This window comes from Sorex fumeus, unplaced genomic scaffold (assembly GCF_029834395.1).
Source record: "Sorex fumeus unplaced genomic scaffold, SorFum_2.1 ptg000036l, whole genome shotgun sequence".
In the NCBI taxonomy this organism is placed as follows: domain Eukaryota; kingdom Metazoa; phylum Chordata; class Mammalia; order Eulipotyphla; family Soricidae; genus Sorex; species Sorex fumeus.
Genome location: NW_026606093.1, coordinates 5,546,578 through 5,564,325, shown reverse-complemented (window position 1 = coordinate 5,564,325; position 17,748 = coordinate 5,546,578). Strand labels below are relative to the sequence as shown.

Genomic DNA, 17,748 nt, shown 5'->3' with positions numbered 1-17,748 from the left:
AGGTTGACAGGAGTGGGTGGCAGAGACAGGTGTGGGTGGGAGGGGAAGGACATGAGGATGACAAGAATTTCAGGCAGAAGGAAATCATGTGGAAGGTACTATGGTCTGAGATGGCTGGGCAGATTTGGAGAGATGCTTAGAGTAGACAGAGTGGTGGGTAGGAGACTGGGAATGGAGGCTGAGATGAGATCATGATTGTTCTTGAGTCTGTCCTGGTGGGCTTTATAGAAGCAGCATTAGAAAAATCATTGATGCGTTCTGAATAGTAGAATGGCAGTTACTTGTTTGCTCATTTACTAATTTGTTTTTGAGTTTGGGGGAACTGCACCCAACTGTGCTCAGGGGCTGCTCCTAGTTCTGTGCTCAGGAGTGAGCTCTAGTGCTTGGAGGAACCATATGCAGTGCAGGGGTGTGGAACCCAGGATAACCACGTGGTAGCTTAGTATTTAAGCTCCTTTTTCAGGCGTGAACTCTGATGGGAGAGTTGAGAGACAGACTGTAATGGTCACTGGAACTCCAGAGGATTCGTCAATGCTGGGGACTGGCCAAGTCAGCACCAGCATCCCTGGAAGCCCCCATTAGTGGCTCCCTTTTAATGTGATATTTTAACATGGATCCTGAGCACACACAGCAATCCTCTAAGATACTGCTTACTTTCACAGTTTCTAAGGCTTTTATTTCCTATACTCAAACCCTCTGGTTCCTGTGCATGACCTATCCTGCATGGATTTTTTTTTTCCAAGCACCAGTATCCGTATCATCAGACTTTCAGAGTTGTACAATGTCTCTCATTTTCTCCCAAGTTCTACTCTTCACCTCCTCACATAAGTGCCCCATGCTTATGTCTGGCACCTATGTCCACAATGATGGTCATTGCTGGTCAGTTGAATATTTCATGAAATCTGTTTTTGCAACTGAATATGGGGCCTGAGGGATAGGAAGATGCCTTATGAGCCAGCCTGAGTTCACCAGGATTTCCCTCAAGAATCCTTCTTGATTTCCTGAAGGCAAATCTATTCCTCCCACATGATTCTTGTCCAAGCATCTGGCTGTCTTTCTGACACACAGCCTAACAGGCTTGGTGGCTTGATGATATGAATTAGCTCAGCAGACCCTAGGAAAAAGGATGCAGCCTGTGTCTGGGAAATAGTGATATAGTGGATGCTGAAACACCGAGTTTCCACTTCCCTAAGAGACTGTGAATGGAATGACTTGTCTCATGGAAGAAGATGGGCTTCCTAACTATGATAGCCTAGGACGGAGGATTGAAACTCTTCCCTAGGACCATCTGTATAGATGTGGTGCAGAGAAGGAAAAGTCAAGGTCCATACTATTGATACTCTATGCCAGATAGAGGCTCTGAAACCAGGACTACGCTGATCCCAGAAAAAGTACCCAAAGCACAAATGCATACACATGCATTGGCCAAATTTCCATGTAGCAAATGCCCAATATTATGGTGGGTATGGCTAGGTGCACAGCCAGGAGGTCTGCTGATAGTTGGGGAATCTGCAGATTCCTCAGAGGCAACGGCCTCCATGATTTAATGACCCCTGTAATCAAGGCCTTTTACCGTTATTACTCCAGTAAGTGGAAAAATAAGGACAGGAGCGAGCAAGCTTACCTTTACTCCTCTCTCCAAAGACTCTGGAGTTTAGTCTCGAGAGCCAGGAAGAATCTCGAATATAGAAATAAGTGCTATTACTGCCCCATCCACATAGGAATTTCTCATTCCTAAATGAGGAACTCTTCTGGACTTCCATGCTGTGAAGTTGCAGGGCAGAATACAACCAGCACCCTCTCACTATTTATCGATACTTACTGTGTGCCAGACACTGTAATAAGTGCTTTGTGAGTTCTCTTTACTCATCACAACAATGCTACAGAGGACTTAGTGTGATGCCCACTTTGCAGATGAAGAAATGAAGCCAAAGGAAGTAGAATTGTAGATTCAAGTCCAGGTCTTCCTGACATGCACCAAAGGTCACATTTCTTCGGTTTTGTTTTGGGGCCATACCTCATGATGCTCAGGGGTTATTCCTGGCTCTGCGCTAAGGCATCACTCCTGGCAGTGCTCAGGGAACCATACTGGATGTAGGGGATTGAACCTGGGTCAGCCACATGCAAGGAAGTACCTTGTCTCATTATTATCATTCCGGCCTCCCAAAACCCATATTTTTTACTTTTGTTGATGATGGTGAACCTGGATTTTCAGACCTCCTACCACACAAGTTCAGGTCTTCTTTCTGACTCTTTCAATCTCTACCTGCGAGCATGACTGACTTTCAGGTCCTTTTACACCTTGATGAGCAAAGGAAGAGCTGGTTCTATGTGTGAGAGAGTCTGAAACCTTCAGGCTGGAGTACCCTATGGCCTCAACACTAGGATCCAAGTTGGAAACTTCCCTCGGGCGAGAGGTGAGGAAGAGGACACAAACTGCCCAAAGCCACAGAGCTCGTGAGAGCATTGTGTGTGCAGAGCTTGTGTGTATTCACGCTCATGCAAAATTGCTCATCCTGGAGACTGCAGTGATGGGCTTCCCAGCCCCTAGAAATGAAGTCAGTTGAGAAGGCTTTCGGGCTTTTGTCTATCTGTATCCAGGAGGTGACTCACAAACCATTTTGAAAATACTTGATGTTAATGGAAGCAGTTTATTTGGGACAAAGGACTCCGAGAAATGTCGATTCGGGAAGAAAGTTGAGACTCAGAATAAGCCCAAACAGTTCACACTTGGTCAGACCATTGCTTTGGGAACTGGGGTTCAATTCTAGTGGGTACTTTTGCACCTGACTTGTTCTGTGTATGAAATGAGAATGTTGGGTTTTCTAGCCCCCCTCCCCCATTATCTTAGTTAAGTGGAACTATCAGTACCTCTTAAAAGCATATCATAGCAATCTGAAAAAAAGAGTGGGGCTATTTTATTTTTTATAAAGGTATCTGTGGTCCTGACTAGTCACCGGTTCTCTGAAGTCTTAAAAACCTTCATGGGGATCAGAACCAAGGACAGTTCCAAGACAAGCCCAGGTTGCTTCAGGCCCTGGAGGCAGGCTGGGAGAGAGGATGTTTCCTTGTGCCCTGCAGGAAGAACGAGCATGTCCTGTCATAGGAGGAGACAAAGAAAGATCTTAAAAATAACTTCCTGATGATCCTGGTGAAAACTCATGTCACAGGGCACCCATTTAACCATGCAGCCTGCCTTAACACCCATCAAAGAAATGATGGAGCGAAGAAATATGCAGAAATATGCGTGAGCAGGGAGGGGCTCTTAGGAAGCCTGAGGCCTGCCTGCTCGGGCTGGCCAGTGAGCTCTCCCTGAGGGGGGTAGGCCTGGGGGAGGTGGCAGCTATGGACTAACTCCAGGAGGAACATTTTCCCACCCCCCAAAGCTAGGTGAAGGCAACAGAAAGAGGTTTTACTCTCTGGATTTGAGACACTTTTTATGGGGGCGAGGGGGGGGGGGGAGCAAAACCTTGGAAGAAAGATGTTCGGAGGTTTCCTCATCCTTAACCAAGGACACTCCACCTCCTGGACTGTCTAAAGGAGGACTGAAAGGCTGGACTAGCAGGCCTCAGCTTCCCTTCCCACCCATCCTTCTTTCACTGTCCACTGGAAAGGTCAGCCTCATGGCCAGCGTTCGCTCTTCAATCCAATCCCAAGCCAGCAACAAGTGTTTACTGAGCTCTCCTCATCTGCTCAGGACTTAGTGGCCTCCAGAAGGGGGCAGATGGTGACGCGCCATTTGACATTTCTTGAGCATGGACCCTGCCTGGCTCTGTACACTGTGCACCTCCCAGAGATTGGTTCCCTGGGCAGTGTTCACGAGCCAAGTTGGTTCCCTTTCCTTCACCCCTCACCCCATAAGGTAGGTACACATTCTTCCATCACGTGGACAGGAAACCGGGGCTCAGAAATAAAGCAATGACAGCCCACAGTGTGGCAGAGCTTGGACTTGGACCCAGGCTGTGAACTGTAAAGCTTTGCCTCTTCTGTGAAAAAGATGTTGTTCTAGGAAATAGAACAGAGAAAGCTGGATCCCCAGGGGAGGCTTCATGGAGGAAGAGGCTAAGCCCCAGGCTTAAGGGAAGGCAATATTAGGGTGGGAGTGCAGTAACTCTCACGGACAGGCGAGGGGCTGGCTACTTCGCCCAGCAGCTGCTCCTTAGAGCAGTCAGATGATCAGCAGCAAGGTCTCAGCCTTCCGGGGGCTCCAGGGGAAGGTAGGGAGAAGACTGGGGGAAGTGATGCCTCCTTCCAACTAGCAGAGCCAGAGTCCTCCACGCTACAGGTCAGTCCAAACAAAACAAAGCAAAGAGGGAGCACACTGGCCCGGGGTGGGGGCCTTTATGCTCAAGTCAGCACCCCTTCCCTGAGCCTCATCTGAGCGATGTGCAGATGGGGCAGTCTTGGTTTGGACCTGCTTCCCCTTCAGGGTCTGGGAGCTGTCGAACCGACCGTTCTGGGCCAGGGCCCCCCACTAGGAGCGGTTTTACAGCTTTCAATAACTTGATCCTTCTCACTTTCGAGGGAGGTAGGTACCATTATTATGCCCACATCAGAGACGGGGAACTAGGGTTCTCTGGAGGCCGCGTCATTGCTCAAGGACCCTCTGCTTGTCCACCCTCCTAGGGTGCCTCCAAGCAGAGGCTCGTGCGCACTGCCCAGAGCTGCTGCTTCTCTCCGCTGGGGACACAGTCCCCCGAGTTCAGGTTCCTTCCCCTGCCCAGGTAACTTCTCCCTCCAGAGACCAGCAGGAACCCCCCACTCCCCCCCCAACACACCAGTCCAGCGTCCCTCCCCCAGAAAAGCCCATGCTGAAAGGCCAGGCCGGTGTCCCCGTGTCCCCTGCCCCCACACCTCCATGCAACCCCTCCGCGCTCCCCCAACCGAGACCGTTGCCCTTCTGTTCACAGTGATGGCTCCTGCGCCCAGGCCAGTGGGGGCACGGAGGACTCCGTGGTGGCAGCGGCGGCGGTGGCGGCCGGCAGACCCAGTGCCCATGCCCCGAAGGCTCAAGCCCAGGAGCTGCAGGAGGAGGAGGAGCGGCCGGGGGCGGGGGGTGCGTCCCCGCGGGCCGGCCCCCACCGCGCGGCCTCCCCGGGCCAGCTGCAGCCTGGCCTGGCGACAGCGCTCTGCTACCACGCCCCCGCCGCCTCCGATTACGAGCTCTCCCTTGACCTAAAGAATAAACAGGTACCCAGGGCCTCCCGAGGGGGGCGGGAAGGGTGGCTGCCGGGTCTGTCGAGGTGCCAGCATCTCCCGGCTGGGCTCCCCTGTGCTGCAGGCACACCTTCTTTTCCGGCTAGGTAAAGTGCTAGGACACCACCTTTCCTGTCGCCCTAGTTCCTTGGGCAACTAGTTGGTTCCCAGCAGAGCAGCGCCTTGGCAGTACCAGGCTGAAATAGTGAGCTCCAGGGCTCCTGCCTCGCTTCACAGGTAGGCCCCTGCCTGCCTGCCCCATAAGCCTGCAGGCATGCGGTCTGTTGTTCTCTGGGGTGTCTCTGCATCAGCTCATTGCTGGAAGAGACAACACAGCATGTGGCCAGTCCATGGGGTACCCCCAGGCCCAGGCACATACAGACTCAAAGGTGTGAAGACAGTGGTGCCATGCAGGGTGGGTTGAGGGTGCCCATCCCACCCAGACTGGGGGAGTCCAAAGCTCCCCTGTTGGAAGCAAATCCCACAGAGAGAGGTCAGGTCCATGAAGGAGGAGGAGGAACTTGTTGTGCAATCCCCAGTAACACTACAAAAGTAGGCATGATTACCATCGTTTGTCTCAGACAGTTAAGAGGCTTGAAGAAAGATCTGGAACTGTGTGCACATGAGTGGATGTACATCACGATTCAGTATTAAGAGCACGGAAGGTCGAGAAAGTAGCTCAGAGAGTTGGAACACATGCCTTACATGCGCTAGCCCCAGATTTGATCCCTTATGTCACATGTCCCTCCCAGAAATTCCGAGTGTATCTTAGTGGCCCCTGAGCAGTACCATGTGTGGTCCCCTAGTGGCCCTCAGCACCGCCAAGCTAGAGCAGCCCTGCATGGCTGGGCTGCGCAAGCATTAATGTTTCACCAACAAGTCAAGCTTTGCTAGGAATGGCACCCCAGCGCCCTGTGTGCTGCTTGGCAGAGCCCTCTCACACCACCCCAAAGAAAGAGCATTGAACTTGGAGAAATAAATAAGGGATATACAATTCTGGTTCTTACTCGAAGGAACCCCGTTAGTTTGGGAAGACAAGACAATCACTGTAGGCATTGGTTTCCTTATCAGCAAAATTTGGAAATTAGACTTTGAGTCATTTTAAAACTCATATTTAGAGCTGGAATTTCTTTTTTGTGTGTGCGTTGTCAGGGACACAGTGGGTGTTCAGGGGTTGCTTCTGACTTTGAGTGTGAACCGTATGCCATGCTGGGGATTGAACTAAATCCGGGGTATGCCAGGCAAGCACCTTAACCCCAGTTCTAGCCCTCCAATTCCTAGAATTTCCCTTCTAATTCTAAATGGGTTGATTCTAAAGGACCATTTTTACATGTTATTTTAAGCACCATGATTTACAGTATTAATTATGGCAGGGTCTCATGAATAAAACACGCCAACACCACAGCCTGTACTAGAGTGTCAGCTTCCCTCCACCGTTGTTCAGAGTTTCCCGCCATCTTATCCACCTTCCCCCATAACAGTAATATGCTTCCTACTAGGATCAGCTCTGTGGCTAAAGAAGCAATACCCAAGAGAAGTCTTGGGAAAGGAAGCCAAGAGAAAGGTTACTTAGGCTGAGTCAAACCCAGTTAGTTATTTCTCAGTTTTGACACTAATTCTGAGTTATTATTCTGGATTAGGGAGTAGCTATAGATGGGGCATCTGGCTTTCAGTTAAGTGTTGGACAAAATCCTCCATGCTGTTGTGTGGACAAGATAGGAATTACCTTGTGAATTTGGTAACAGTACAATCAAATGGATTGAGTTTTATCCCCAGTATCACCTGACTCCCCAAACACCAACAGGTGTGGCCTGGAGACCCCAAGTACGGTAGTAATGACCATGTGGAGTGGCTCTGGCCTGCCTCCTGCCTTCCACTCATCACCACTTAATGTGACCCTTAGAAAAAATATTTTAAATAATTTTCTGGGGCCAGAGGGATAGTACAGTGGATAGGGGTGCTTTTCTTGTATGCAAGCAACCTGGGTTCAATCCGTGGCATCCCATATGGTCCCCTGAGACCACCAGAAGCGATTCCTGAGTGAAGAGCCAGGAGCATGAGCAAGCAATGCCTTGAGCACTGCTGAGCGTGGCCCCCAAACAAAACACAATAAAATAAAAAGGAATTTTCTAGCAACGTCAATTTCCCCAGAAAGCAAGTGGAGAGCTGTCCATGGTCCTGCGCAGTCCAACCACTGTGGGCAAGGGCTACTTACCTGACTGGAAAGGTGGCAGCCAATACCCTGAACAGGACTGATCAGGACCTGATCAGCCAATGCCCTGATCAGGATATGGGTTATGGGGAAGATCAAACGATATGCAGAAAAAATTAAAGTTCTAGACTAAGATGGGCAGGTGTGGTCCTAAGAGTGGGGCCTTGAGACTTCTGTTGACTGTGGGCTCAAGATGAGAAAGTCAGTGAAGTAGCTGCCAAGCAAGGGCTGCTTTCGCAGGAGGGTGAAGAAGGGAAGAGCACACCGATTACTGGCTATGGGGGATCGCATTTAATAACAAATCAGAACGCCGAGTCTCTCGGGACTCCTCTGAGAAGAGAATAGGAACGGATTGCTGGGATCATAAGGAAAACTGTAGACACAAAAATAGCTTTTTAAAACTAAATTTTTATTTTGGGGGTGCACAGCTAGTGATTCTCAGGTGCTGCTCCTGACTCAGTGCTCAGGAACAACCATTGAGGTACTCATGGGACCTGTGGTGCTGGGGGTCACACCTAGGCCACTTGCATGCAAAACACATGCTCAGGTAGTCGAGTTTCTTTTTGGCCCTGAAAATAACTTGTGAATATGGAAAAGCTGGCACATAGTTGGCTCTTTGGGGGCCAGAAGTGGGGGGAAAATGTTTGGGCCACACCTGGTGGGGTTCAGAACTTAACTGAGATCCCTGGCTCTGCACTCAGGAATCACTCCTGGTGGGGCTCAGGACACCTAATGTGGTGCCAGGGATGGAACCTGGATTGGTCAAGGCTAGCACCCTACCCACTAACCCTTTCTCTGGCCCAGTAGCTTTCTCTTTCCTACCGTTCCAAGCAAAAATCATGTTATTAATGATTAATGTGATAGGAACAGAAGAGTTTAGTTCAGTAACAATCAGAGCTATTAGAAACAGAATGTTCTGTTATGACTAGTGAGTTCTGGGGTGTTCGTAATGCTCACACCAGGTCTGGAAGACAGTCTCCCTGGAACATGGCAGTGTAACCAGGGGGTCAATTCTGTCCTCCCGATATATGGGGTGCTCCAGAACAAAGACTGCTCTTAATCATCTTTGTATCCTGCCTCCAGCATCTAGCAGAGAATCTCAGGATTAGTAAGAGCTCATCCAGTGAAATTTTATTTTGTTTATTTATTGGTTTTGGGGTCAGATCTGGCTGTACTCGGGGCTTACTCCTAGCTCTGTTCTCAGAGGCTTATTCTTGGCAGTGCTCAGGAGACCATATGTTTTGCCGGGGATGCAACTGGGATCTGCCAAGAGCAAGGCAAGCACTTTAACCCCTGTATATGCTGGCACTTAAAAAATTGAACTACAAGCGCAAAGCAGCCAAGGATTGAGGCACCAAAGAGGAAGGAAAAGCATGGTTCCTGCTGGAAAAGCATGGCCCCAAAGAGATTCTATTCCATTTAAGGCGAATCCAGTTAATACCCAGAAGCTGGGGCTTTGGCTTGGGCAGGAGATTTTGTTTATTTCTGGCAGCATAGGGAGGATATGGAGAACTGTGCAGCTTCTGATTGGTTCTAGAGGGGTGTGTCTTTTATGGTTGGTGGCATAGTTCCAATAGAGGGGTCACACCTCAGGCCAGCAGAATGAGGCAGGAGAGGTGGAGGCTGGTCTGAAGGGAGGTAGGCTCCGGCTTTGGGGAGTCACACATGCTCCCTGGCTTCTCTGTAGAGCAGACCTGGGCTGGGGTGGGATGAAGAAGGTCGACAGGGATTAAGAGTGGAGTGAAGTTGGGCTGGAGCGATAGCACAGCGGGTAGGGATTTGCCTTGTGAGCAGCCGACCTGGGTTCGACTCCCAGCATCCCATATGGTCCCCCAAGCACCACCAGCAGTGATTCCTGAGTACAGAGCCAGGAGTACTGTGCATTGCCAGGTGTGACCCAAAAAGAAAAACACAGAGTGGAGTGAAGTGATGAAAATCATAGCACACATACAGGTCTTACAGGATACAGAGCTTTGTTCTCTGTGCCAACCAACTGCGTGATTTGGGGCCAAGTTGCTTGACTTCTCTGGCCTCTTTGTATCTGCTGTTCCCTTTGCCCCTGCCCATAACAAATGCTGCTGCTTTGGCTCCACCCTCTTTCTCTTGCTCTAAGATCTCCTTACGGTGCTTCTTCCTCTACATGTCCACCCCAAGCAGCGTGGGCTGCCCCTGATCAGCCATGCACCCATGCACCTAGCTACCTGCCCCCCATCATTTCCTTGAAGTTGGGACACAGGACTCAAACATCACCCTGTCCCCAGTGCCTCCATGAAGAAGGTGTGCAAAGGACCCAAAGAGGGGAAATAACTGAGGAACTTCATGGGGGCGTAGGGAACACAAGACATGAAGGCTGGGCCCAGGATCTGACTAGGGTTTTTGAGATCTAAAATCTAAGGGTCCCAATCCTGGGTTTCCCCCACTAGATGCACCAATTTTGAATTCTTTGGGCTAGAATGATTCTTGAACAATCATTTTTTCCCCCTAGTCCACTGGTCTGCCAAGTCTGTTGTAATGGATCATTTCAGAATCCACATAACCCCCATCTTTTCTCTACCTTTTCTCCAAACCAAACCTCTGAGCCTCTGATACCACCTGGGAGGAATTAATTTTCAAGTCCGTCCTCTCTTGCATCCCCACTGTCTCCAAGCTAGACATCTTTTGTTTGTGTCGGTAGGAAAACTCCCTCCAGGTAGCCCCGCCCTAAGCTTCCAACCTCCTAGAGAGGAGCTAAAGGAGGCAGAGAGATGTGAGCAGGTAGGGCTCTTGCTGGTTGGATGGTTGGATCCGTGGCACCATTGATGGTCTGTCGAGTCCCTTCAGGAGTGATCCATGAGCAGAGCCAGGAGTAAACCCTGAGCACTGCCCACTGTGGCCCCCAAACAAAAACTAAACAACAAACAGAGCAGCTGGGTCCTCCCTTGAAAGAGCATGGGTGACAGCACTGGGCCCCAGCGTGGCTGATCAGTGTGCAGAGCTCAAAGCTTCAGCTGCCTCCACGGCCAATGCATGGCCACTCCCAGTCATAGACTTTTAATCCCCCCCCGCCCCCAATTCCCACGCATGTCACACACACCCCTGTCCTCCTACACATGTGCTTTCCCTGAGTGCCCCACGAGGGGCTCTGTGCCATCTGCTCACGGTCCCACTCATTCTCCAATGTCTCCCAGTTGAGCCGATGGCAACTGCCCAGGGCACCTTTCACGCCTTTGTCTTTGGAGCGAGCGCCCCCTAGAGGAACGCATGTGATGCCACCTGGCTTCTGCCTCTCCCCCAGCCTCCCCCCCAGTACCCCCCCCCACCACCACCACCAGTTGTTTCCCAGTCCCTGGTGCCTGGGCACAGCCTAGTACTGCAGGGACATGTGAAGGACCAGGTGAATGAATGAGACCCAGTTGAGCTTCTGGTCCCCACCCCTCACTGCAGTTGGACAGTGAGGACAGCCCCCTGCTCTGCTCCTGCTGCTCTCAGCTCTCACTTTACCTCCTTGGGGCTACCCCCCACCCCCAGGAAAAGAGCAGGTGGGGTCCTCTGGGAGCCGAGGGGCGTCCTTAGGATCGTGACTGCAGCGGGACTGCAGTGGGCCCAGGCGTGATTCCCAAATCTCTCCCGCTTTCCTGGTACCTGCAGCCTATTGTCTGGCCTCACAGGGATGAGGCCCTTTGAGCTCACCTGGGCGCCCCCAATTCCAGTTCTCTGTGCTGCGGGATCCAGCCGGAAGCCAAGCTTCTCTTCGCCTCACCATGGGGTGCTGCCCCAGGGGAGAAAGGGAGGCTTCGCTTGCAGACCACGAGCCCCTTCTGGGACTCCTTTGCGCGGTGATGTCTAAATGCCCCAGGGCTCCGGCGCCATCCCCCGAGAGGGAGAGGGTAGGACCCCCTTCCCTTCAGCTGCTCTGTAGGAGGCGACACGGTCCTCAGGGGCCTCCCAGGTCCCAGCACCGATGCTGAGAGTCCCAGGCTGGGTTGCTGAGCAGCTGGCACTGTGTCTGCTGCGATCACAGTGTGGGGCATGGTCTAGCCCTCTCCCATCATCCCCGAGGGCAGGGGTGCTATTGCTTTCCCTGAGCTAGAAGACTGGGGTGCAGGGCTCAGGAGTCGCTTGCCCAAGGATGTGCTTCAGAGGCACACTCTCCTGTGGTCGAGGACTTGGACTTCGTCTCGGTGATGTCAACCCAGCATCTTCCACCTCTCGCTCATTAGCAAGAAGGTGCAAGTGGCCTGAGAGAGCTCTGGGTCCTGGGAGGGCTGAGGGTGGTCTCCTGCCCCTGCCAGGGCAGCCCTGTTCTGAGGCAGGCCCCTCGTGGCCAGCCCCACTGTGCACTTTGTATTTCAGCGGTAAATTTCAGATGCAGAGAAGGCATGGGGACGCGGGGTGGCGAGGCAGCGGGCTGGGGAGGCAGCTCAAAGGGCTGGGTGTGTGCTTCGCCTAGCGGGGTCCGGGTTTGATCCCTGGCACTGCAAAGGCCTCTGAGCACCACTGGAGCGGCTAGCCCCCAAGCTTGACCAGGCATGGCCGAAAAAGGCGAACCGGAAAGGCCACCCATGCAGGGCCCCCACCTTGCTGCGGGCTGTCCTCAGCTCCTCCAGCCGCTCTCCCGCTGTCTGCTCCCGCCCAGAGTTTGCCCTGCCAGCTTCTCTCTGCAGACTCTGACCTTGTCGTGCTGTCGTGTTCTCGGCAGTCAAATCTGGATCAGAGGAAATCCTGACTCACATTTGTGTGCTGCGCACCCTCCTCCCCCGGCCTCCAGCCCAACTCCCTCGTGTCCCTCATCCTGGGGGCCCCCAGATCGTGGTTCACCCACCCCCACTTCCCTCCCACCCTCCTCAACTTGTTGATCACCTCTCAGCAGCCTGTATCAGGCTGAGCCGCTGCAGAAAACCTGAAAAGAGGGAGCATATTCTAATTAACACTAAGAGGCTCATTAGAGAGAGAGAGAGAGAGAGAGAGAGAGAGAGAGAGAGAGAGAGCCCAGCCCCCCTCAGCTGCGGCTTCTCTGCTGTGGAAGCTGAGAGGCTGCTCTCTTGGGAGGCAGTGAGGCCACAGTCCCCCACGATCCACAGGGGTTGGAGAGAAGGCAGCTGCTCTGCTCCTGGGCTGTGGGCCCAGAGACCCCTCCCAGCCCCATCTCTCTCTGTTCCCAACCTGGACCTGGTTAAGAGCAGTCTCGGGGTGCACGGGGCACAGCCTGCCGAGTTCCTAAGCTCTATGATGCAGGGGGTGGGCTTGGGAAACGCTATGGGTGGGGGGAGGGAGCAGGCAGCGTTTGACTCTGAGCCCAGATGCGGAAGAGAGCCTGGGTTTTTATTTCCCACGGGGCAGAAGAGGGAATTCAGTTTTGCTTGCCTGCAAACATTTATTAAGCCTCATCTCGGGCTCTGGCACAAGGCTGGGTAGCAGGGATGTGGGCGGGGAAGGCCGGCCAGCCTGAGCAGTGGTCTGTGCGAGCTGAGAGAGCATGGGGGGGGGGGGCTGCCGAGGATGGGAAAGAAGTGTGGGGGGCACTGAGGGAGGAAAGGGGTAGTGCGGTAGGCGCGGGGAAGGAAGAGTGGGAGATGGTTGTGCCGATCATACTGGGAGGCCCAGCGAGGGAGCAGCCATGCGCTGACCTGTGTGCTGGGTGCCATGCTTGGCGCTCCACACAGGTTAGAGGATGGCAGGGGCTGTGCTTGAGGCCTCCAGCCCCCCCCACCCCCACGCTGCTAGAAGCTGGGGAGGCGAGTGAGGGGCAGAGAGGAGGTCAGATAGATAAGCATGAGTGGAAAGACAGGGGGGAGGGGAGGGCCAAAGAGACCTAAGAAATAGCATCCCCCCGAGGACCCAAGTCAAGAAGACACCATCTTGGGGCAGAACGATAGTACAGTGGGGAGGGCGTTTGCCTTGCATGTGGCTGACCTGGGTTCCATCTCTGGCATCCCATATGGACCCCTGAGCACCGCCAGGAGTAACTTCAGAGTCAGGAGTAACCCCTGAGCATGTGTGTGTGTCCCCCACCCCCCACACCAAAAGAAGAAGACACCATCTTGTTGGGAGATGGAGAAGGCTTCAGGGAAGTGTCACCTGTGAGAGGGATCTTGAGAGGGCTTAAGTTTGACCTGGAGGAAAGGAAGGGAGAGTGAGCGGGGAGCGTACTGCAGGCTGATGGGGGCAGCTGAGCCAGTGCTCGGGCAGGGAAGCCCCGTGTAGGTGGGAGTGGAGGGTAGAGGTGGGAGGATGGGAGTGGAGCCAGTGTACCTCCAGGCTTCGCATGATACTCCAGTACTTGGATGCCAGAATGAAGCATGTGTGATTACTTGGAGCAACGGTCTCCAACAATGGAAGAAAGGACTGTTTTCTGAGCTGCATCAGGATAATGATGGATGGTTTATGGTGAGGGGGAGAAGGACATGGTTAGGAGGCTTCCAGAGGGCCCAAAGGTGAGTCAAAGAGCCATGCATGATATAGGCTGGAGGAGAGGTCAAGGTGATTGCAGAAGGTCCTGGGGGGCTATTCTGAAGGAGGCTGACAAATGCAGAGGATGGGATTAAGGACCCAAGGACAGCACAGCTTTTCCAGGCTGGATGGCTTAGCAGGTCAGTTGTGAGGCAGAGAGGGAAGACAGTGAAAGTGGTATGGGTGAGAGAGGGAAAGTGATGACCTTGAGAGGTGGATAGAAAGATCCCTCAGCTATTGAAAATTCAGCTCTAGGATCAAGACTGCGAATAGAGATTTGAGAGTTGTTTATCTGATTATTATCATCATCAAACAGTTAACACTTACTGAATTCCTACTCTGAACCAGTACTCTTTTGGAGTAATTGAATTCTCCCAGCAAGCCCCTTAGGATTAGTATCACTTGACAGACAAGAAATAGAGTCTGGCTGGAGAGATAGCACAACGAGTAAGGCGCTTGCCTTGCTCATGGCCAACTCAAGTTCAATTTCCAGCACCCCATATGGTCTGCAGAGCACTGCCAGGGGGTGACTGATCCCTGAGCACACAGCCAGGAATAAACCCTGAGTACGGCCAGGTGTGTACCCCCCCAAATACCCGAATAACAACAACAAAAACAAGAATAGAAAAGAGTCCAAGATACTAAGATATTGTCCAAGGCCAAACAGCAGCAAAAGGGCAGCTATGGGACGGATCAATTCTCCACGCCTTGTTAATCAGCCTCTCAGGGTGACTAAGGCAGTGGATGAGGCTTTCACAGACAACAGGGAGGAGAAACCAGCCTACAGAACATCTTGAGAGTTGCCACAAGCCTCTGCCTGAGACAGTCCTTCAAGTTAGGCTTTATTTCCCAGGGATCTGAGGCTTTCTAATGACATTCATATAGAAATCACGGAAGATGTTTGGTGTTTGGAAGGACACAGCAAATGATGAAGATGCGTGTGGAGGAGGGAAGATGGCAGGCCCGTGACTTATACTTAGTGTGCTCAGAGAGAGTGTGTCACGTGACCGAGGATTAAAGTGAGCTTGATGGAGACAGAAAGCCTGAGATAGACTGGGCCATGAGAACTGAGGACAGATTTCAAGGGGATAAAAATATCAAGCGCTGACAAAAATTAGGGAGGAGAGAGATGGAGAGTGGGCCATTGGATTTAGTGATTAGAGGTCATCAGTGACCTTCTTGGGTCCTTTTAGAAGAATGGTGGCAGCAGGAGGCCCACTGGGAGAGATCAGGGCACTCAGGCTTAGGTCAATCCTGGAGAACTTACTTGGGGGATGAACTAGAGGGTGGCAGACCGGTCCTTTGAGAGGCTCAGTGGAAAAGAGAGAGACCTGGGCTAGCACCCCAGGGCAGGTGACTCTAGCAGAGTTGTGTTTCAGTCTGGGAAGACCTGGGAGGGTCAGGAGACGGGTGAGGTTGGAGATGCAGGAGGAGGAGACTCAAGGATAAGTCTCCTTGTAGAGAAAGGAATTTAGAAAGGAGACCAGAGTTGTTGGGAGGTGGGGTGAGGAGGGCTCAGGGGCTCTGGGATTATGAGTGAATTGGGGGTGAGAATTATGGGAGAGATGAGAGGAGTCTGTGGGAGTCAGGAGATCGTGACTGATCATTTATTCAATAAGCATTCATTGAAGCCTGCTGCATGCAGGGCACTCTCCCAGCTCTGGGAGGAAGGCAGCCAGAAGGCACGCTGGGCCACTCTCCGAGCACGGACAGTTGCCGCAGGGCTTGGAGGAAATTCAGAATACAAACCTGAGCCTTCTTCTCGGTTTGGGTGAAGGCATCACCTGCTAGAGAGTCTCCTAAGGGTCCTGGTAGCCTCCACAGACATTGACACCAGACCCGGAGAATGGACCCCCTTCAGCCATTTGGAAAATGCTCTCAGCAATGGGAGTCCAAACTGTCCGCGGTTGCCAAAAGCATCTCCTTACCTACATGCCAAGAATGGTCCCAGGCCTGAGCGTTCCTTGACTGAAGGCCAGGTAGGGATGAGATGTGACTTCCTGTCTAGTATCAGTGTTGCAGGAGAGGTGTGAGGGGGTTCACCAGAAATTGGGAGAGAAGGAGACAGTGACATGTCCCTGCTCCCTTCTGCACTTCTCCTTGAAGGACTTGCATCCCTCCTCAGAAGGTCTTCAGTGCAGGCTGAACCTGGCAGCGTTCAGTCGGCATAAAGAACCAGCTGCAACGCTCTCTCCCTCCTGACATGATTTTTGCAGTAGCATAACAGAATGCTCCAGGGAGCGATAGCACAGCGGGTAAGGCGTTTGCCTTGCACGTGGCTGACCCGGGTTTGATTCCCAGCATCCCATATGGTCCCCCGAGCACCGCCAGGGGTCATTCCTGAGTTACTCCTAAGCCAGGAGTAACCCCTGTGCATCACCAGGTGTAACCCAAAAAGAAAAAAACAAAACAAAACAGGATGCTCCTTGGCAGAGAGTCCTTCAGAGACAGTTTCTCCAGCTAAAGATCCTAGTGGGTGGAAGAGGGCATGAAGCAGGTGGAAGCATTTGTCGTACTGAGGTATGGAACGGCCTTTCCATCTTACCCCTCCCCACTGGGAGTTCCGGGGACATGGGGGGGATGATGTTCGTACCTTGAGGTGTTCACCTCTGTCCCCCTTCTCTTAGTTTAGGAATCACACTATGTTTGTGGAGCGTATGGCTATGAGAGGACATAATCTCAGGGCCCAGTAACACTCTCTTTCTCTCTCTCTCTCTCTCTCTCTCTCTCTCTCTCTCTGCAAACCTCCTAAGAGAGTAGATGAAGCTCACAGTACTGCCATCTTGCCCATCCTCTTGACAGAAGCCTTGTCTATTTCATGCTAAACTCCAGGAAGGGGCGTGGCTAAATAATCTTGATCATTCAGAGCTCAAGGAGACTAAATTTCTTTTGAGAGGTTCTGCAAATGGGCATAAAAGACCAAAGCTGTTAGGTGGTGAGGGAAAACTGGTTCTATATTAGGAGTTTTTCTGGGTTCATATCTGCCCAGAGGAGGTAGCACCCCACTTCCTTCCTTCCTTCCAACCTCTTTCTCCTCCCTCCATCGTTCCCTCCCTCCCTCCCTCCCTCCCTCCCTCCCTCCTTCTCTCCCAGCAGCCTCACCAAGTCCTGTCCTGTTTTTTTTCAGCTCCTGCTGTAGAATATAGGGGTTACTCCAATTGTGGAGCACAATAGCCTGGTAGGAACCCCACCCCTGAGATACCCATCTTTGTGTTAAATTCACATTTATCAAGTACCTACCACGTGCATTTAACATGAAGTCCTTGGGAGTTACTGGTAGCACGAAGAGAATCAATCCAACCTACAATGCTGTTGGAACTGGGGAACTCCCCAGTGCAGTGAACTGAAAGCAAAGAGGGGAAACCCGTGAAGGGGAGTAGCAATGATGCTGTTCATTTGTCTCATTATCATTATTTTGTTTACTTACACACTGTGATTTATAATAGTGTGGATATTGATGTCTTAGGAGTACAGTGTTGCTCCACCACACCTTCCACCAGAGCTTTTCCCTCCCTCCGCCCCTGTGTCTCGTTCCCCTCTCATCCCTGCCTCCCCCACTTAGTCAATTCAATCCTGGAGGCAGAAGCTCAGAGTCTGTCATCACTGGCCATTGTTTCTCCTCTTCCCATGTTTTCTGTTCGCTGGGTTTGGGTTTGGGGGTCACACCCAGTGGTACTCAGGATTTAATCCTGGATCTGTGCTCAGGGATCATTTCTGGTGGGGCTTGAGGAATCATTTGGGGTGCCGCGAACTGAACCCAGGGCAGCCATATGCAAGGCGAACAGACGCCCTGCACACTGTGCGATCGCTCCAGTCTCCCATGTTTCTTTGTACCCCGCGTACATAAGAGAGAGGTCGCTTGGTGTTTGTCCTTCTCCCTTTGATTCACTTTGTTCGATTTGGACCCTTCA

The 17,748-nt window shown here is 52.1% G+C and overlaps 1 protein-coding gene across 1 annotated transcript in view; it reads left to right on the top strand.

The window, feature by feature from the left end:
• The window catches only part of IQSEC3 (IQ motif and Sec7 domain ArfGEF 3), a 106,231-nt gene that overhangs the window by 53,215 nt on the left and 35,268 nt on the right, over positions 1–17,748 (top strand). Inside the window, exon 3 of the mRNA XM_056117741.1 lies at positions 4,911–5,190. Coding sequence (XP_055973716.1) covers positions 4,911–5,190 — 280 coding nt within the window. The remainder of the gene's footprint in view (positions 1–4,910; positions 5,191–17,748) is intronic.